The 17,234-nt window shown below is 36.4% G+C and overlaps 2 protein-coding genes across 3 annotated transcripts in view; one reads left to right on the top strand and one right to left on the bottom strand.

The window, feature by feature from the left end:
- Positions 1-1,041, top strand: part of LOC123269597 (protein lozenge) — a 115,472-nt gene extending 114,431 nt beyond the window's left edge. For both annotated transcript variants that reach the window (XM_044735432.1, XM_044735431.1), the window contains one exon: positions 435-1,041. In XM_044735432.1, coding sequence (XP_044591367.1) covers positions 435-886 — 452 coding nt within the window. In that variant the 3' untranslated portion in view covers positions 887-1,041. The remainder of the gene's footprint in view (positions 1-434) is intronic.
- A 5,013-nt stretch (positions 1,042-6,054) lies between these two features.
- LOC123269596 (brefeldin A-inhibited guanine nucleotide-exchange protein 3) lies at positions 6,055-16,661 on the bottom strand. Its single transcript, XM_044735430.1, has 12 exons — positions 16,511-16,661; positions 16,293-16,426; positions 15,950-16,084; positions 15,702-15,867; positions 15,491-15,620; positions 13,229-13,510; positions 9,792-13,153; positions 9,569-9,701; positions 9,222-9,450; positions 7,970-8,190; positions 6,581-7,910; positions 6,055-6,507 (listed from the first exon to the last, which is right to left on the bottom strand). The coding sequence occupies exons 1-12, from the start codon at positions 16,593-16,595 to the stop codon at positions 6,364-6,366; spliced, it is 6,351 nt and encodes a 2,116-aa protein (XP_044591365.1). The 5' UTR covers positions 16,596-16,661; the 3' UTR covers positions 6,055-6,363.
- Between the last annotated feature and the right edge of the window lie 573 nt (positions 16,662-17,234).

Genomic DNA, 17,234 nt, shown 5'->3' with positions numbered 1-17,234 from the left:
AATTGCACTGTACTTTCTTAAATATTGATGTTTTCAAAGATATAAGCTCATTTCGATGTTACACTCATTGAGACCTTTCATTTGAGTACCCACATCAATTTTTCATATATTTTACATATGTACAAATATATATATATATATATATATATATATATATAAAAATATATAAAATATATGAAAAATTGATGTGGGTACTCAAATGAAAGGTCTTGATGAGTGTAACCTTAGGATGAGCTTATATCTTTAAAAATGTCAATAGTTCTCAAGATACAAGGTCATTTCTTAATTATGTATCTATAGATAGAGAATTTAAATTTTATTATAATAAATTGCCTATTGTGCCTTTTAGCTTAATATGAAACTAAATTTTCCAATCAAAAGTTATTTATTTAAAATAAATTTCTTAAATTAAGAAAAATAATCTATGTTCACAGTGCTGTCACCAGATCAGCAAGACACCTACACACCAAACTGCGTAACAATGTACCCGACGCACAGTAATTCCTCGCTGCCCTTAGTGCCCTCGAAGCAGGACTCAGAAATATTCTCCGGGCCTGGAAACGGAAGCCCGGCCTACCACTACGGGTCCTGGACCCCAGGCCCAACCACCCCCGTGCCAGTGCCCTCGCACAACTACAACCCGAACTACCACCAAGGTTACTACAATAACCCGAGCCAGAATTACATCAGCCCGACCCCGATGGTCCTGTACCCGCAACTCTACAGCACCGTCAACCAAAATCAAATCCACCTGCACCTCCACGGAGACCTTTCCGACGACCAGGTCACAATCGCCAGTGGGAACCTCACCATCAGCAGCAACAGGCTCGAAATTGGTGTAATGGAGGAAAACGAGCAGAGAAACGATGTCTGGCGTCCTTATTGATGTCCAAACTCAATTCAATGTTTATTGTGACACGAACGCTTTAATAAGTGTGTGATATATTGTATGTTTTTAGTTTTTAATTATCTTCTTTTTATTGATAAATTGTACATATGTGGAATATTTTCCCAGTTAATAAAAAATCAAGTTAAATATCATTTTTTTTATTTATTTATTCAAAATTTTATTAAAGACTAATTTAGTCGTGTTCAAAATTTCCCAATTTTTTACAGTAAAATTTAGGTTTAAATCACAAAAATCAAAAAAAATAATTTTTTTTTAATAATTAAGAACTTTACAAACTATAAATTTGGTCTGATCTTTTAATCAAAAACGGACGGAATTTATTTTATTCAAAATTTAAAAGATTTTAAATTAAAACAAGCTTCTGTAATTGTCCAAAAATTCTCTATTCATGATTTTTATCGTCCAAATTTATCTAACGTTGAACAAAATTGTCCATAAGCGTTCAAATTGATATACAATAATCTAGAATTGTCCAAAATCATTCAAAATTACGTAGCTGAATCAAAATAACTGATAATTGTCCAAATTTCGTTCAAAAGTATCTGAGTAAACATCATAATCTCCAAATTTTGTTCAAAATCATCGAGAATCATTTAAAATCATTCATGAATGCTCAAATTAACATTTAAATAGATTAAAATCATTAAAAAATGTCCAAAAATATCCAAAGAAGCTTCAATGATTGTCCAAATTTGTACAAAAGTGTTTAAGTTATGATTACAATTGTCCAAATTCCACTAAGATCATTTTAAACTATCAAAAACTAAATATGCACCATCAAAAAAGTCAAAAAAAGCTTCTGTAGTTGTCCAAAATTTTTCTATTCATGATTTTTATCGTTTAAATTTATGTAGCACTGGATGAAATTGTCCATAAGCTTCCAAATTGACATTACAATAATCTAGCATTGTCCAAAATTGTTAAAAATTACTTAGCTGAAACAATAAAACTTCAATAATTGTCCAAATTTGTTTAAAAGTGTCTAAGTAATCATCATAATCATCAAATTTTGTCTAAAATAATTGAAAACACTTTCGAAAATCAATTAAATTCGATTAAAATGTCCAAATAACCTCGACAATTGTCGAAAAATGTAAAAGTATCAAAAACACTATCTAAAATCGCCTTAAACGGTCCAAAATTATTTAGACAAGTCAAAATAATTTCAATAATCCGCCAAATTAGTCCAAAAATCTTCAAATAACTATTTTGACTTTTCCAAAAATGTAAAATTATCAAAAACTGTATCTAAAATCGTCTTAAACTGTCCAAAATTACTTAAGAAAGTCAAAATAATTTCAATAATCATCCAAATTAGTCCAAAAATCTCCAAATGATCATTCTAACTTTCTAAAAAATCCAAAATAATTTCAATAATCGTCCAAATTAGTCCAAATGACTATTCCAATTTTTCCAAAAATGTCAAATTATCAAAAACATTGTCTACAGTCACACAAAATTGTTCAAAGTTATTTAGAAAAGTCAAAATAATTTCAATAATCGTCCAAATTTGTCCAAAAATCTCCAAATAACTATTATAACTTTCTAAAAAATGTCAAAATAATTTTAATTATCGTCCAAATTAGTCCAAAATCTCCAAATAACTATTCCAACTTTCCAAAAATGTCAAATTATCAAAAACAGTGTCTAAAGTCACCCAAAATTATTCAAAATTACTTAGACAAGTCGGAATAATTTCAATAATCGTCCAAATTAGTCCAAATTACTATTCCAACTTTTAAAAAATGTCAAATTATCAAAAACATTGTCTACAGTCACACAAAATTGTTCAAAGTTATTTAGAAAAGTCAAAATAATTTCAATAATCGTCCAAATTTGTCCAAAAATCTCTAACTAACTGTTCTAACTTTCTAAAAAATGTCCAAATAATTTTAATAATCGTCCAAATTAGTCCAAAATATCCAAATAACTATTCCAACTTTCCAAAAATATCAAATTATAAAAAACACGGTCTAAAGTCACTCAAAATTGTTCAAAATTACTTAGACAAGTCAAAATAATTTCAATAATCGTCCAAATTAGTCCAAAAATCTCCCAATGACTATTCCAACTTTCCAAAGATATTTTTGATGTTCCTCATTATTATCTAGCTATTTTAATTTTGAAATTCATAATGATCAAAATTTAATTACTGTTTATATGAAAACTTAACCCGTCATATCTTTTGATCAAATAATCATATCTAAACCGGACTAAATTAATTTTCTTCAAAATTTATAAGTTACAATAGTTATTTGATTGACTTTTTTTTCTAAGTTTAAAAAATTCCAAGTAAATTAATTATGAAAAATTCCAAATTTTAGGACTTTTCTAAAAAATGAATCTCCCGTAAAATAAAGCAAATAAAATAATAATGGTCTGATAAATAATAAATTTATCAACAGATTGAAGCGATCTCATTGAGAATTTGTGATAACCCACTCGTGAGCTCCATTTAATATTAAAAGGTTCACTGCGTGTGTCGAACCGATGGACAGTTGCGGTCTCCATGCGCACTACCGAGAGCATATATAGCAGAAGAGGTTCCTTTATTAGCAATCCAGGCTTTGCCACCCTTCGAGCACCCAAATTGTAAAATTCCCTCCAGCTCCTAAACTACAATCGTGTCCAATTCCGCTTCCACTTTACAGAGCCTAATCTCAGCTAAATTCGCTGGATAAATAATAGATCCCGGTTCGCCAAAATCCGGTGATGGCTCACCCAGATTCATAAAAAAAAAAAGGTATAAAAAATTCGATAGTTTTCATTTCATTAAAACGCTAGCCGTCGGACACATAGTGAAGTTTTTATGACCCAGGATGAAGTGAAGATGGTTTAATAGCTGTCGCTCGTAAGCTCGCCTTCTTTATGGTCCTGGTAGATGGAAACGAGACGGAGACCCAGAAGACAAGTAAAAGACGACTAAAGGACTCCTGACCGCAAACTTTAACACATTGTCTCTTCAGACAAACCTCGGCCCTAACTCTCTTGACCGACAAAAAATACTTTATATCGGTGCACTAAATTTTGCAGACGTGATATTTTTAAGGTCAGTAAATTCTCAGCTGCATGACAATCATAGCCGTTTGATGCTGTTTTAATAATAAATAATAATACATTTATGTCTTCTAAATGCTTGAGATAAATTTACTTTGGTGAGAAGGGTTTTGATGGATTTTGACGGTTCTAGGTGACTTTAAATGGAGATTTTTTTAATTTTAGAATTTGAAATTAGTTAGAATAGGCATTTAGACATTTTTGGACGGTTATTCAAATTGTTTTAACATTTCTAAGTAATTTTCAATGATTTTAGACGGTGTTTTTAATAATTTGACATTTTTGGAAAATTAAAATAGTCATTTGAACATTTTTTAACAATTATTGACTTGCATAAGTAATTTTGGACATTTTGGGGTGACTTTAGACGGTATTTTTGATAATTTGACATTTTTGGAATATTGCAAGTCATTTGAACATTTTTGGACTAATTTGGACAATTATTGACTTGTTTAAGTAATTTTGGACAATTTGAAGGACTTTAAACGGTATTTTTGATAATTAGAAATATTTCGGAAAGTCAAGATATTCATTTGAATATTTTTGGACAAATTTCAATGGTTATTAAAATTATTTTGACTTACCTAAGTAATTTTAGACAATTTAGGGTGATTTTAGACGGTGTTTTTGATAATTTGGCATTTTTGGAAAACTAGAATAGAAATTCAAATATTTTTGGACTAATTTGGATAATTATTGACTTGTCTAAGTAATTTTGGACTTTTTTGGTCGACTTGAGATGGTATTTTTGTTAATTTGACATTTTTGGAATATTAGAATGATCATTTGAACATTTTTGGACTAATTTGGACGATTATTGACTTGTTTGAATAATTTTGGACAATTTTAGGTGCCTATAGACAGTATTTTTGATAATTAGAAATTTTTGGAAAGTTGGAATACTCATTTGAATATTTTTGGACAAATTACAACGGTTATTGAAATTATTTTGACTTATCTAAGTAATTTTGGATAATTTAGGGTGACTTTAGATGGTATCTTTAGATGGTGTCTATTTGACATTTTTGGAAAGTTGGAATAGTCATTTGGAGATTTTGGACTAATTTGAACGATTATTAAAATAAATTTGACATTTTTTAGAAAGTTAGAATAGTTATTTGGACATTTTGAACTAACTTGGACAATTATTGAAATTATTCAGACTTATGTAAGTAACTTTGAACAATTTTGGGTGACTTTAGACAGTTTTTTTTGATAATTTTACATTTTTAGAAAATTGGAATAGTTATTTGGAGATTTTTGGACTAATTTGGACGATTATTGGAATTATTTTGACTTTTCTCAGTAATTTCAAACAATTTTCAGCGACTTTAGACAGTGTTTTTGATAATTTGACATTTTTGGAGTCAAAATTGTTATTTAAACATTTTTGGTCTAATATGGCCGATTTTTGAAATTATTTTGACTCGTCTTAATAATTTTGGACCGTTTAAGGCGATTTTAGATAGTGTTTTTGATAATTTTACATTTTTAGACAATTGTCGAGGTTATTTGGACATTTTAAACGAATTTAATTGATTTTCAAAAGTGTTTTCAATTATTTTAGACAAAATTTGATGATTATAATGATTACTTAAACACTTTTAAACAAATTTGGACAATTATTGAAGTTATATTGATTCAGCTAAGTAATTTTCAACAATTTTGGACAATGCTAGATTATTGTAATGTCAATTTGGAAGCTTATGGACAATTTCATCCAACGCTACATAAATTTGAACGATAAAAATCATGAATAGAGAATTTTTGGACAACTACAGAAGCCTTTTCTGACTTTTTTGATGGTGCATATTCAATTTTTGATGGTTTAAAATGATCTTAGTGGAATTTGGATAATTGTAATCATAACTTAAACACTTTTATACAAATTTGGACAATCATTGAAGCTTCTTTGAAAATTTTTGGACACTTTTCAATGATCTGAATCTATTTAAATGTTAATTTGCGCAGTCATGAATGATTTTAAATTACTCTCAACAAATTTAAACTGTCCAAATCCTTCAAAAGCTTTTAGCCAAATTACCAAAACAATTTAAAAAAAGGTACATAATAAATAAAACCCCAAATTTCTCAAAACCATTTAATTTAATATTGTCAATCTCTTTGTTTAAATATAATTTACAATACACCAATTTTAAAAGCCAGCATTGGCCATCAAAAAATATTATTAAGATCCTCCAGCCAACTTACACACATAGCATTTACATATCATCATCATCATCATCATCATCATCATCATCATCATCAGCAATAGTATTATCAACATTTAAAATTGCCTAATCATAATCATAACCATAATTCACACATATATGTATCTTATAACCAATAACCAGTTTACAACTGCTTACACCTAAGCATAATAAATATATCAAAGTCTAATTATTTGTCAAGCCATAAAGAACAACAATCCTGTAGAACAGCGACGAGATCTTCATTTTAAGATTTGGATCCACCGCAAACTTGGTCAGAGTCCTAACCCCCCCTACTACCACCGGTAGCAAAGGCTTCAGCTGATCGTCCTGCAACCAATACCACAATTAACCAAAAATTACCATCAGTCGGTAAAACTGCAATTAATTATTTCTAACTTACCGGTAGAGCAAGAGTCCATTCCAACGCAGCAGAGAGCGTCTCAGCCCAAGCACGCCTATGAGCTTCGCAATCCTTAGAAATATTCCTGCCCTCAATGTTGCCATTGTCCTCGCACAAGAACGGATTGATCCTGAAGCCTCTTCTACTTCTTTCATAATCACGCAGCAGGTCATCAACGTTATCATCAAGGACTTCTTGTGTATTTTCACCAATTTTATTATTGTTAGCTTCCGATGAGTCTGTTATTGTTAATTCTGAAAATTTGGAAGCCCGGTGGAGCTCCACTAGCGATTTTGACCTGTAAGATTCATCAGAACTAACAAATCCTCTTGAAGTTCTAGAAAGACAGTCGTCGCTTAGCCTCAGTCGTCGTTCTAGGTTAAAATCTTTAGAATTCAAAGGTAAGTCAAGGTCATCTGAGTCCAAAGCTTCTAATCTTGAAGCAGTTTGACTGCCATCTATGCTAACATCTGTATTAGACTCCAATTCTTCTTTACCATTATCATCATCATCTTGATCCAGCTTCGCTGGATCAAATTCTTGGTTAGATTCACTAGAATTTCCTTCATCTTGGTCACCAGAAAAGACACACTCACTGGAGCCTCTGTAGACCAGTTTCTTTGGAGACCTGGGCCTGGAAGAAGGCTTGGATTCATCAGAGTCGCTTTCAGATTCCGGACCAGACTCCATATAATAATCATTTGCTAAATCAAAGAGCTTTAGAGACCTATAGTCTTCTTTCCGCTCTAAAGGATCCTCCATTTGTGACATTGTCTCATTGGTCTTTTCTGGTTTATCCAGCGGAAAACGCTCCAGAGGTTCCTTGCCAGTAATCTCTGGAAAATCATCAGGCTGCGCTACCAATAAGAAGATTTTCCTATCAGCGAATCCATCAGCAACTGAATGCCAGCCATCACGATTCAGCACCACATCAACGTAATTATTGCAAAGGGAATCGAAGGTACTCTTCAATTGCTTAACTAATTTGACCAATTGGGTATTACTCTCCTGATTGTGATTCTGGCTTATCAGAGCTTTGATTACTTCAAGATCAGCTCCAGTATCGATAATTTCTTCAAGACACAATTCGAAGAGCGTCAGAATCTTGATGGTCCAGGCAGCGCCAGCTTGTTGGTACAAATTGGCGGGCTGTTCTAGATTCGCAACCTTCTGGACGAGAAACTTAAGCCCTGGACGGGAGTCAAACTTCACTGCTGCGGAAAATGAAAGGTCCAGGGCTGCTAAGAAGGTCTCTATGTGTCTGGTGAGTCTGCGCTTGCCTTCAGGCGGTTTGGGAGACACTGGTGATGTTGCACTCATGTTGCAGAAGCTGGAACAGAATTGGTTTTTAGGTTCTGGGTGGATTTTAATGGGTTAGGAGGTAGAAACCTTGAAATGGAGCCAACTGATCCTTGGAGCAGGACACTGGCGATGCAATGCAGCAGCATTTGATGGACCAACAGCCCTACGACCATCGTTCGTAATTGGACTCTTACTATGTACAAATCTGGGTTGAGGCTCGACGCTACCGACGGCGGGTAAAGCAGGAATACGTATGACCGATCGTCGGTATAAGTCGGCTCTGAGCGCTGCTCCGCCATCAGGAACACCTAGACAAAGGGACAATCAGTCTAGAGCCTAAGATTTGGTATTTTTTGGGTTTGTTAGTGTGTGGATGCAATTTTACGAGGATTTAAAGGTAGGATTTAAACTATTCTGCGTGTAGCCAGCCTGGAACAAAGGTTGTTTCCGTAGGCGGCTGTGATAATATGTGATCGTGTGTGCGTACTACAAGCATTAATCCAGAATGGTATGGACTTCGACCTTACAGTGGCCATGGACTCAAGCCATGGATTTTAATGTGTTACCGTGCTTAAGAAGTCCTTCGAGAAGGACTTCTCGTATTGTTTTATTGAATATTATAGACTGCTGCCGTAAAACGTGCCTCTATCAGCAGTGCATACGATCTAACTTAAAGCATCCGTTGGCAGATTCGTCTATCATATGTACAATAAAATTCTTTCGTTGAAAGAATCTGAGTGGATAGAATTTGATGTGGAATCCAGCCACCGGTCTAACACGGGGATAATGAGTGGGTGTCAGGTGTTGTGTTGGTTATAGGAGTAAGTATTGGTTATTGTTAATAATCAGAAAAAAATAACAACAAAAGACTGATAGACAAAACATAAAAGGATTAAAAAAGATTGTTTTGAAATTAAAATCCATGACGTGAGTTACCGTGAACGGCTAGAGCCATTGGGGCCCCGTGTTCGACGTGTTAGTGTAATCGGGGGGTGTGGTGTGCTGCCTACAACCGACGGGGTAGGAAGATGTGTGCTGGTCAATCAGTGTCGTCTCAATGGTCATCGTGTCCTCATAAGACTTGGTTGTTGCTAGTGTAGACGCGTTCTGCCTCTTGACGGCAGTCATAACCTCGCGTAGCTGGCTCACCTGACGATACAATTCTCGGTAAAGGGAGGAGAGCAAATAGCAAAGACAAACAAAATAATAACAGTAACAGAGTATCTGTATCAGATTAGATTCACTATTTCACTTTCATGTATGTAAACAAAAGCATCAGCGGATCTATTCCAACGGTTGGAAGAATTCTAAAGGACTAGGCACCTTTTCTGACACTTACCTGAGCAGAAAGCTGTCTGAGTCGTTCTGATTCTTCAGGAGTTGCGTCTCGACGAGCAGCGACCTTGACCTGAGCCAGGTCACCGTAGAAAGACTCGGATCTGGGTGCGAAGGCCATTGTTAGTTGGTGGAGCTCTTGGAGGGAGTTGGAGCAAGCGCGATAGCAAGCTATACCGCAGACTTCCCACTGCTCAGCGGTTAGTAATGGTCCGCTGCTGATCAGAACGTGCCTAGAGAACGAGTCAGCCGCATCAGAATTTTCTGAGGTGTTGGGTTACGAGATCTAGACTAGATCTATTGAATTGCAAAATGTCAAGCTTGATTACAGTCATTGATATCCTTCATTACCTGATACAGGCGCAGCCTAGTCTTGCAATGCTCTCAGTTTGCTGGACGACACACTCCGCCATGACCAGCAGCAGCTGCTTCAGCATTAGTGTCGTTGCCGGGAGCAGTTCGTCTCTTCGGGTGACTTCTGGACCTAGAAAAACACGGAAGAATCCTTGGAATCAAGCTGGAAGATGGAATCAAGCTGGAAGATGTTGAAGAAGTTGGTAGGTTGATAACTTACCTTGCAGGTGAGTTAGATAATCGACGACCAGATCAGTAGTCAATCCGCAGCACTGCTTGAAATTTGGCGCGAAATTGTCCCACCCGCGGACGACCTTGGAAGTGATCCGAAGCCAGTTTTGAACCATTGGCAAAAGCAGGTGGTTGACGCAGTAGAGCGCGAAATCAGGCCCGGGAACGTTGAGAATGTCACGGAGCAAGTGGAAGAGTGTCTCGAGTGTATGTGGTTGGTATCTTCGCGGGCAGATCATTGTAGCTGAGGCTAATCCTTCGATGAGCAGGTACCAAACTCGTAAGATTCCACTGGGCTTCTCCATGGATTGCAAGGTGATGGTCTGGGTCCTGTCTATGCGGTTGAACAGCTCGAAGGATATCTCCGGGACTATCTCTTGCATGGATTCTGAATTCTTGTCGAATTTAGCCAGCTCCAAGTTGGGTATCACTGGATCGACGAATTGGGGTATGGTTGACACTTGGATCCGCGCAGCCGAGTGGAAAATTGGACAGGCTGGCATCCGATACATTGACGAAAGGATATCACTGCAATTTAATAGACACTTGAGACTTTCAAGACACAGCCGCATTTTTCGTATTTCTGCATTGGAAATCGGGTCTGAGTCGGAAATTTCCGGGTCACCTACTCCACGGATGTGCTTCAGGAGACAAAGAATGCAATCTAGAGCCGCATTGGCGAATACTAGAGTGTTATCAGTTGATAGGAAGACTCTGAAGACTTCTAGAAGAGGAGCTGATTCAACAGATTCGGAATTTCCTACCGAAGCTACACGAAGTGCTCCGAAAAGAGGCCGCCATCCGGAACGAATCTCCGTGCGATTAGTTTCGACGAATTCGCAAATACAGCTGACGATCTGGTCCTGGACATCGCCGTCGCAGAGTTCGAGGCAGAGGAGATTTTCAAAGGGCTTAAAAAGCGCCTCATTGAAGTGAAAGTGCGGCAATTCGATCTGTTCGTTCAACAACGCCGCCATTGAGTCATGAATACACTGAACAGCACGCTTCGAAATCTCCCTGTCTTTATGACAAGCTGCTTCCATGAAATGGGGACCCAGGATGCTCCAGATTCTCATGATATGGATCAACGGCCTTCCACTTTTGACACACTTGAGCATCACTTCACCCAATCTGGACAACAGCAAGACATTGAGCTCCTCTTCTCTTGGCTTGGACTTCTTCCACCAGAATTTCTTGCCGTCTTTGCTGCCATCAGTCGTCTTGAACAGCTGGTCCTTGCTGGCTTGGCACAATGCGGTCAGGAATGAGCACAAAGCTCTAAGATTGAGCTTCAGTGCTGCATCTTCAAACAATCTATCAACCTGCTGACTCAGAACGCAGACAATTTTCGCAGCATAATCAGCCGGAAGGATTCCGTTGGACTGGTTATCAGCATTAGACTCCTGAATTATCTCCGGAATCGTCTCCGTTGTTGGGTTCTGCGTATAGGGTGTCGACAGGAAGCTGTAGACATCCACACATGTCTCTTCTTCATCAACAATATTGAAACTAGGCCTGTTCTTGTCATTCTTTTCAGTTGGACTGTCTTTTTTCTCTTTTTTGGCAAGTTTGGGAAGTGCCAGATTCTGGTTTCTACCAAAGAAATCATGCTCCAACTTACTCACATACAAACAACAGGTAAAAACATGCGGCCAACAGTCGCTTCCATGACTACCAAGCTCCAGTCCCCTCCCCAGTAGCACCTCCATGCTCAACGCATGCGACGTGTGAATATTAGTCGCCCTATTCTGTAACTTAAGCCTCAACACATCCTTAGTCCGTCTCAATTTCGATATCGCTGGTTCAGTACAAGCGGCTTTAGCCAACAAACCAAATATCGATCCACACCGTGTTTGTAGTCCGAGAATGTTGCTCAGAGTCGCTGCCTTGTGAAGCCCTTCAAGAGCAAGGACAACAGTATCTCTTACCCCCCGTCTAGTAGTATCCCGATTCAAGATCCCTTTATTGGTTTCTTCTTTCGCAGGATTCAAACCCGCCGTTAAAACGGTCATCATACTCCCCCAGCAACAGGTAAGAATTCTCCTCGACAATTTAGCTCCTGCTTCCGCTTCAGGAGTCGGTTCGCTCCTCGACAATTGTGCCTTTTCCAATCTTCTGTAATCCGCCAGCAATTGTCCTCCTCTTTGGCTCCCGCTGATTCCGTCCACATCCACTAAAATGTTAACCAACGCACAATTCTCCGTAGAAGCTGGATTGTAGCCGCATTTTTCCAACAGATTGCAAGCTAGGATCTGCTGGTACAATTCCGACAACCAAGTGGCAGATAAGTAGACCAAAACTCCTGAACCATGGACTTCTTCCACGAACATCTCTTCGCTAATCGGCACAGCGCAGCTGTCAAGGTAATAGTGCATCCTAATTAATTTAAGATTCAGCAGCAAAGCTGCGTAAGTAGCCAAGTAGATCCCATCAGCGTTCATGATCGTAATTAAGGCACACGTGTCTACACTAGTTTCCTTCTCCTGAAGCTTCTGCTGTGCAGCAAAGACACCTTGGCAGTACTCAGACGCGAAATTCTGCAGCGCTTCGTCAACCTCAATGTTGCTTCTAAGATTCAGAACCACTGGAACCAAGTCACTCCTTAGAATCTTCACAAACTGCCTGGCGTTGTGTCGCTCAACGTCCACGTTGCATTCTTCAGCAAATTGTCTTCCAACATGAAGACACTTGGGCAGTTTCTCCAGCCGGAGTCGCTCCCGTTCGTTTTCTAGGGCGTAATCAATTTCATCGACGCTATTGTCATCATTAACCTCATCAGATTCATTCTGGGGTCCTTCTGTGTCAGTAGAATCTCCGTCTTCCGAAGGACCATGTCCTGAAGAATCACTTTCTGACCCACTGGTCTTGTTCATCAGCTCCAGCTGCTCCCGGTAGGTTTTGGGTAGCCTTGCCATGCTTAAATACGTCAACGGACCTTTGTAATCACTAGCTTCCAGGTCTTCGTACAGCGCATTGATGGTCCCAGTGTAGGTATGACTGACAGCCTTGCCTTCGCAGAGTTCCTGCAAGGCGGATAGCATAGCTACCACGCAGGAAACACTGGCGTAGAGCACCGGTTGTCCAGCGGTGGTGGATTCTTCAATAGAATCCATCACCAGCCTCATCAAGGCCATGTCGCTCTGAGGCTGGCTGGTTTTCTCTTCTTCCACCAAAAGTGGTCCTGCAAAGTCAACCATTCGGCTTGGACTCCTCAGCAGCTCTCGCAAAGCCTTCAACGACTCCAAACGCTGTTGCGGGGGCGGATATAGAAGCATTCGATGGAAGACTGATTCCAATACTGGTCTTAGTGGCCCCACGCATCCTACCAGTCTTACTAACTCGGTTCCAATGCTATTGCAATGAAATTAGTTAGTGTTTTGGGTGATGGTGTGTCACTGGAGTGTTAGTGTTAGTAGTGGTACTCACCTGTAAACTGTTTTGGCTTGATGACTATCGAAACTCAATGTCGTTGCTAAGTAACCCGATCCTCTGCCCACCTCCGTGTCCTTTCCCTCACGCGATGTAAAAGTTTTGTCCACTCGTGGGGTGCCAAGGAATGCTATCAATGCGGGGCAAAACTTCTGCCACAAGAATGTTGTGAAGTGCTGGTTGGTATGGATTTTCTGGGGTAACGATGAGATTAACGTATGCAGGCATTCTAACAGAAAGACTACTGTGTTCCCGCTTTTGGCTGTTGCAAACTTTTTTCTGTGGAATCAAACGGATTAGATTTCAATAGGTTCAAACGCAGAAAAAAATTTTGTTAAAATAACCTAAGTTAGAATAACGAAATTTAGGTTATAACAAGTTATTCATATGTTATAACAAAACAGTTTTGTTACTATAACAAAATCTTTAAGTAGATTCGACAAAATACTTTAGTTGGTACAACAAATTTTTTTGTTGAAACAGCAATATTCTATTAAAATAACAAAAAAAATTTGTTGAAGTAACAATGACAATTTGTTGAAGTAATAAAGAGAATTTGTAATAATAACAATGAGAATTTGTTGGAATAACAAACAAATTTGTTACAGTAAATTTTATAAGAATACATTTAAAAATATGGTATAATCAGCTATAGATTTGGAAAATATTTTGGCAATAAATTAGTTTTGTTATTGCTACCAAATCACTTTGTAACAGCAACAAAATCATTTTATTGCAGCAACAAAGTCATTTTGTGACAGCAACAAAATAATTTTGTTAGAGCAACAAATTGATTTTGTGATTTAACAAACTGGTTTTTAGTACAACTTGAAACATTTTGTTAATGCAAATAATGGATTTGCTTTAACTACACTTATTTGTTACAACATATTTCTCAGTTATCCCGTCTTTTGTTATAACAACAAAACAATTTTGTTACTATAGCAAAATCTTTAAGTTGATTCGACAAAATACTTTAGTTGGTACAACGAAATTTTTGTTGAAACAGCAATATTCTATTAAAATAACAAAGAAAATTTGTTGGAGTTACAAATAAATTTGTTACAGTAAATTTTATAAGAATACATTTAAAAATATGGTATAATCAGCTATAGATTTGGAAAATATTTTGGCAACAAATTAGTTTTGTTATTGCAACAAAATCACTGCGTAAGAGCAACAAAATCATTTTATTGCAGCAACAAAGTCATTTTATGACAGCAACAAAATGATTTTGTTAGAGCAACATTGATTTTGTGATTTAACAAACTGGTTTTTAGTACAACTTGAAACATTTTGTTAATGCAAATAATGGATTTGCTATAACTATACTCATTTGTTACAACATATTTTTCAGTTATGCCGTATTTTGTTATTTTAACAAAATCGTTACTATGCGTGTGTGGATTCCGATAGGAATCCACACTTCCCATATATACACGCATAAAAATGATTTTGTTGAAATAACAAAAGACGGGATAACTGAAAAATATGTTCTGGTAACAAATGAGTTTAGTTATAGTAACAAATCCATTAATCGCATTAACAAAATGTTTCAAGTTGTACTAACAAACCAGTCTGTTAAATCACCGAATCAATTTGTTGTCCTAACGAAATCATTTTATTGCAATAACAAAACTAATTTGTTGCTAAAATATTTTCCAAATCAGATATCACTGATTATAGCATATTTTTAAATTACGGATTCTTATAAAATTTAATGTAACATTTAATGTAAATTTATTTGTTATTTTAATAGAATAATTTTGCTGTTTCAACAAAAAAATTTGTTATACTAACTAAATTATTTTGTCGAATCTACTTAAATATTTTGCTATAGTAACCAAATTGTTTTGTTGTTATAACAAATCAATAACTTGCTACAACCTAAATTTTGTTATTTTGACATATAATTTGTTATCCCTATGTTAACAAATGCATTTGTTACTAGAACATGTCTTAGGTTATTTTAACAAAATTTTTTTCTGCGTGTACTATGAATCTGAGATAGTAACTAAACTAATCGATACAAATTGTATTATTATACCTTCAAATGAATCATTACCTAATAAAATGATATCTTTCACTAGGTACCTATTGTTAATCAAATGCTTATCCTTCTACGTACCCACAATTCTATTTATCTACTCTTCTTAATCTTATTTACCATCTATTAAAATTGCCATTTGGCTTAAGCCTTAGCATTAATAAATCAAATTCTAATTCTCATTCTAATGTGGACTTTATTAATAAGGTTACCTTTGAGCTTCATCCAATCTGCTGCAGATATACTGAAGGATAGGCAGAGCTTCATTGAAGCAAGAGACACCTCTTTCCCTTACATTCTTGTTCTGCTTAGCGTATTCGTCCATTTCTCTGCATTCTTCATCTAGAAACCAATAACCAGTCACTAGATTTGATCTTAAGCTAACTAAAGCTACTTAAAGCTACCTAAAGCTAGCTTCCTTACCCAAAAACAAGCAGAAGCTCCTCAAAGTCTGGCTTGTAGCAGCCTGAGCAGCAGTTCTGACCGCCTGGTTCCCATTTTCGAATGCGTCGCAGCATGTAGTTAAAATTGCGATAATCAGCCGGCCGTTCATCGTCCAATAGGCTGAGCAGGCCACTTGCAAGAGGACCTTCAATCAATTAGGTGGTAAGTTTAAGTAAAATATCACTCATAGCTTCTATCATAGCTAAAGGACGGAAAATTTTAGTTACTTTTAACATATCCGTCTGCGTATCGTCAGACTGCGACAGCAATGAGCCCATTGCGTGTAGCATCTGAGCCGGCAGCCACAGTGAGTCATCCTCCGGCTCATAGGGTGACTGGAATCTATCATCCCTAAGAATTTTCTGGAAAAGCAATCAATTTTAGCTCTTAATAAGCTCCGAGGAAATTAAAACGTCATTGCGGTGTATGTTCACTGCTAATCAACCCGTTATCGATTCACGCGTCCGTGTAACACTTCCGGTTGCCAAGTTAGCATACCGCAACCGTTATTATTATTATTATTCTAGGTTTTTAAGTTAGAAATGGAGAAATTAGTGGATTTTTACTTACATGCAAGCCAGTTAAGCCATAAGACACCAATTTGCTTCTTTTTGTTTCCAATGATAGCTGAATTGCCGCAAGACACTTTGCGCGCAATTCGTGCGGCGGGTCTCGCAACAGGCCTTGCTGTTTTTCCATAAAATCTTTTGGAAATTAATTAATTCATTAATTAATTTAGTTATTTGTTTGTTAAAAATTAATTAAGGGAATAATTAAAGGAAATTTACCGTATGCATCTTGCGCAGCTTTCCGCACATTCGATAATTTACTATTTTGACTCTCACGAATTATTTGTTGCAGTAGATCCTCCATGACACGATGGACTGCCACGAATTGATCAATACTAAACCATCCCACGCGTTTACTCCCTATTTAATGTTAGTTTTTATTATTTGTAACGGAGTTTGCGCATAATTTCACTATTATGCGTCATACAGCTGGTTAATTATAATAACATTAATTATAATAGATAAACATTAATGCAATTTATTACAAATTTAGTTTTAACTAACTGGAAATTATGAAAAAAAATTTATAATTTAATCTGGAAGTTTTGAAAAATTTAATAACAGGGAGAAGAAAAATGATTTTTAAATTTTTTCGTGGGCTAAAAAGATGATTTTGAAGAGTTTTGGAAGAATTACGCTAGATGGCGAGTCAAGTTGGTAATAAGGTGGTAGTTTTAAAAGGTGAACAGAGATGGCGGTAGTTGTTGGACAGATTACAAGATTACCTACAAAAGGTAAGAGTCAATTTGATGCTAAGTTTACAGTTTTTTAGAGAGCAACTTTGATGACGTCAAAAAATTGTCGATATTGTTCGAAAAAATTAAATCCTGATTTTTTATTGGTTTAGAATTAAAGCGCGCGCATTTGGCGCGCAATTTAAATTTCAAGTAATTATAAAAATTTAAGATAATACTAAAATTGGCGACGTTTATTAATTTTCTGA

This window comes from Cotesia glomerata, linkage group LG7 (genome assembly GCF_020080835.1).
Source record: "Cotesia glomerata isolate CgM1 linkage group LG7, MPM_Cglom_v2.3, whole genome shotgun sequence".
Taxonomy (NCBI): domain Eukaryota; kingdom Metazoa; phylum Arthropoda; class Insecta; order Hymenoptera; family Braconidae; genus Cotesia; species Cotesia glomerata.
The sequence above is the reverse complement of the archived record's forward strand: the minus strand, read 5'-3'. Positions and strand labels throughout refer to the sequence as shown.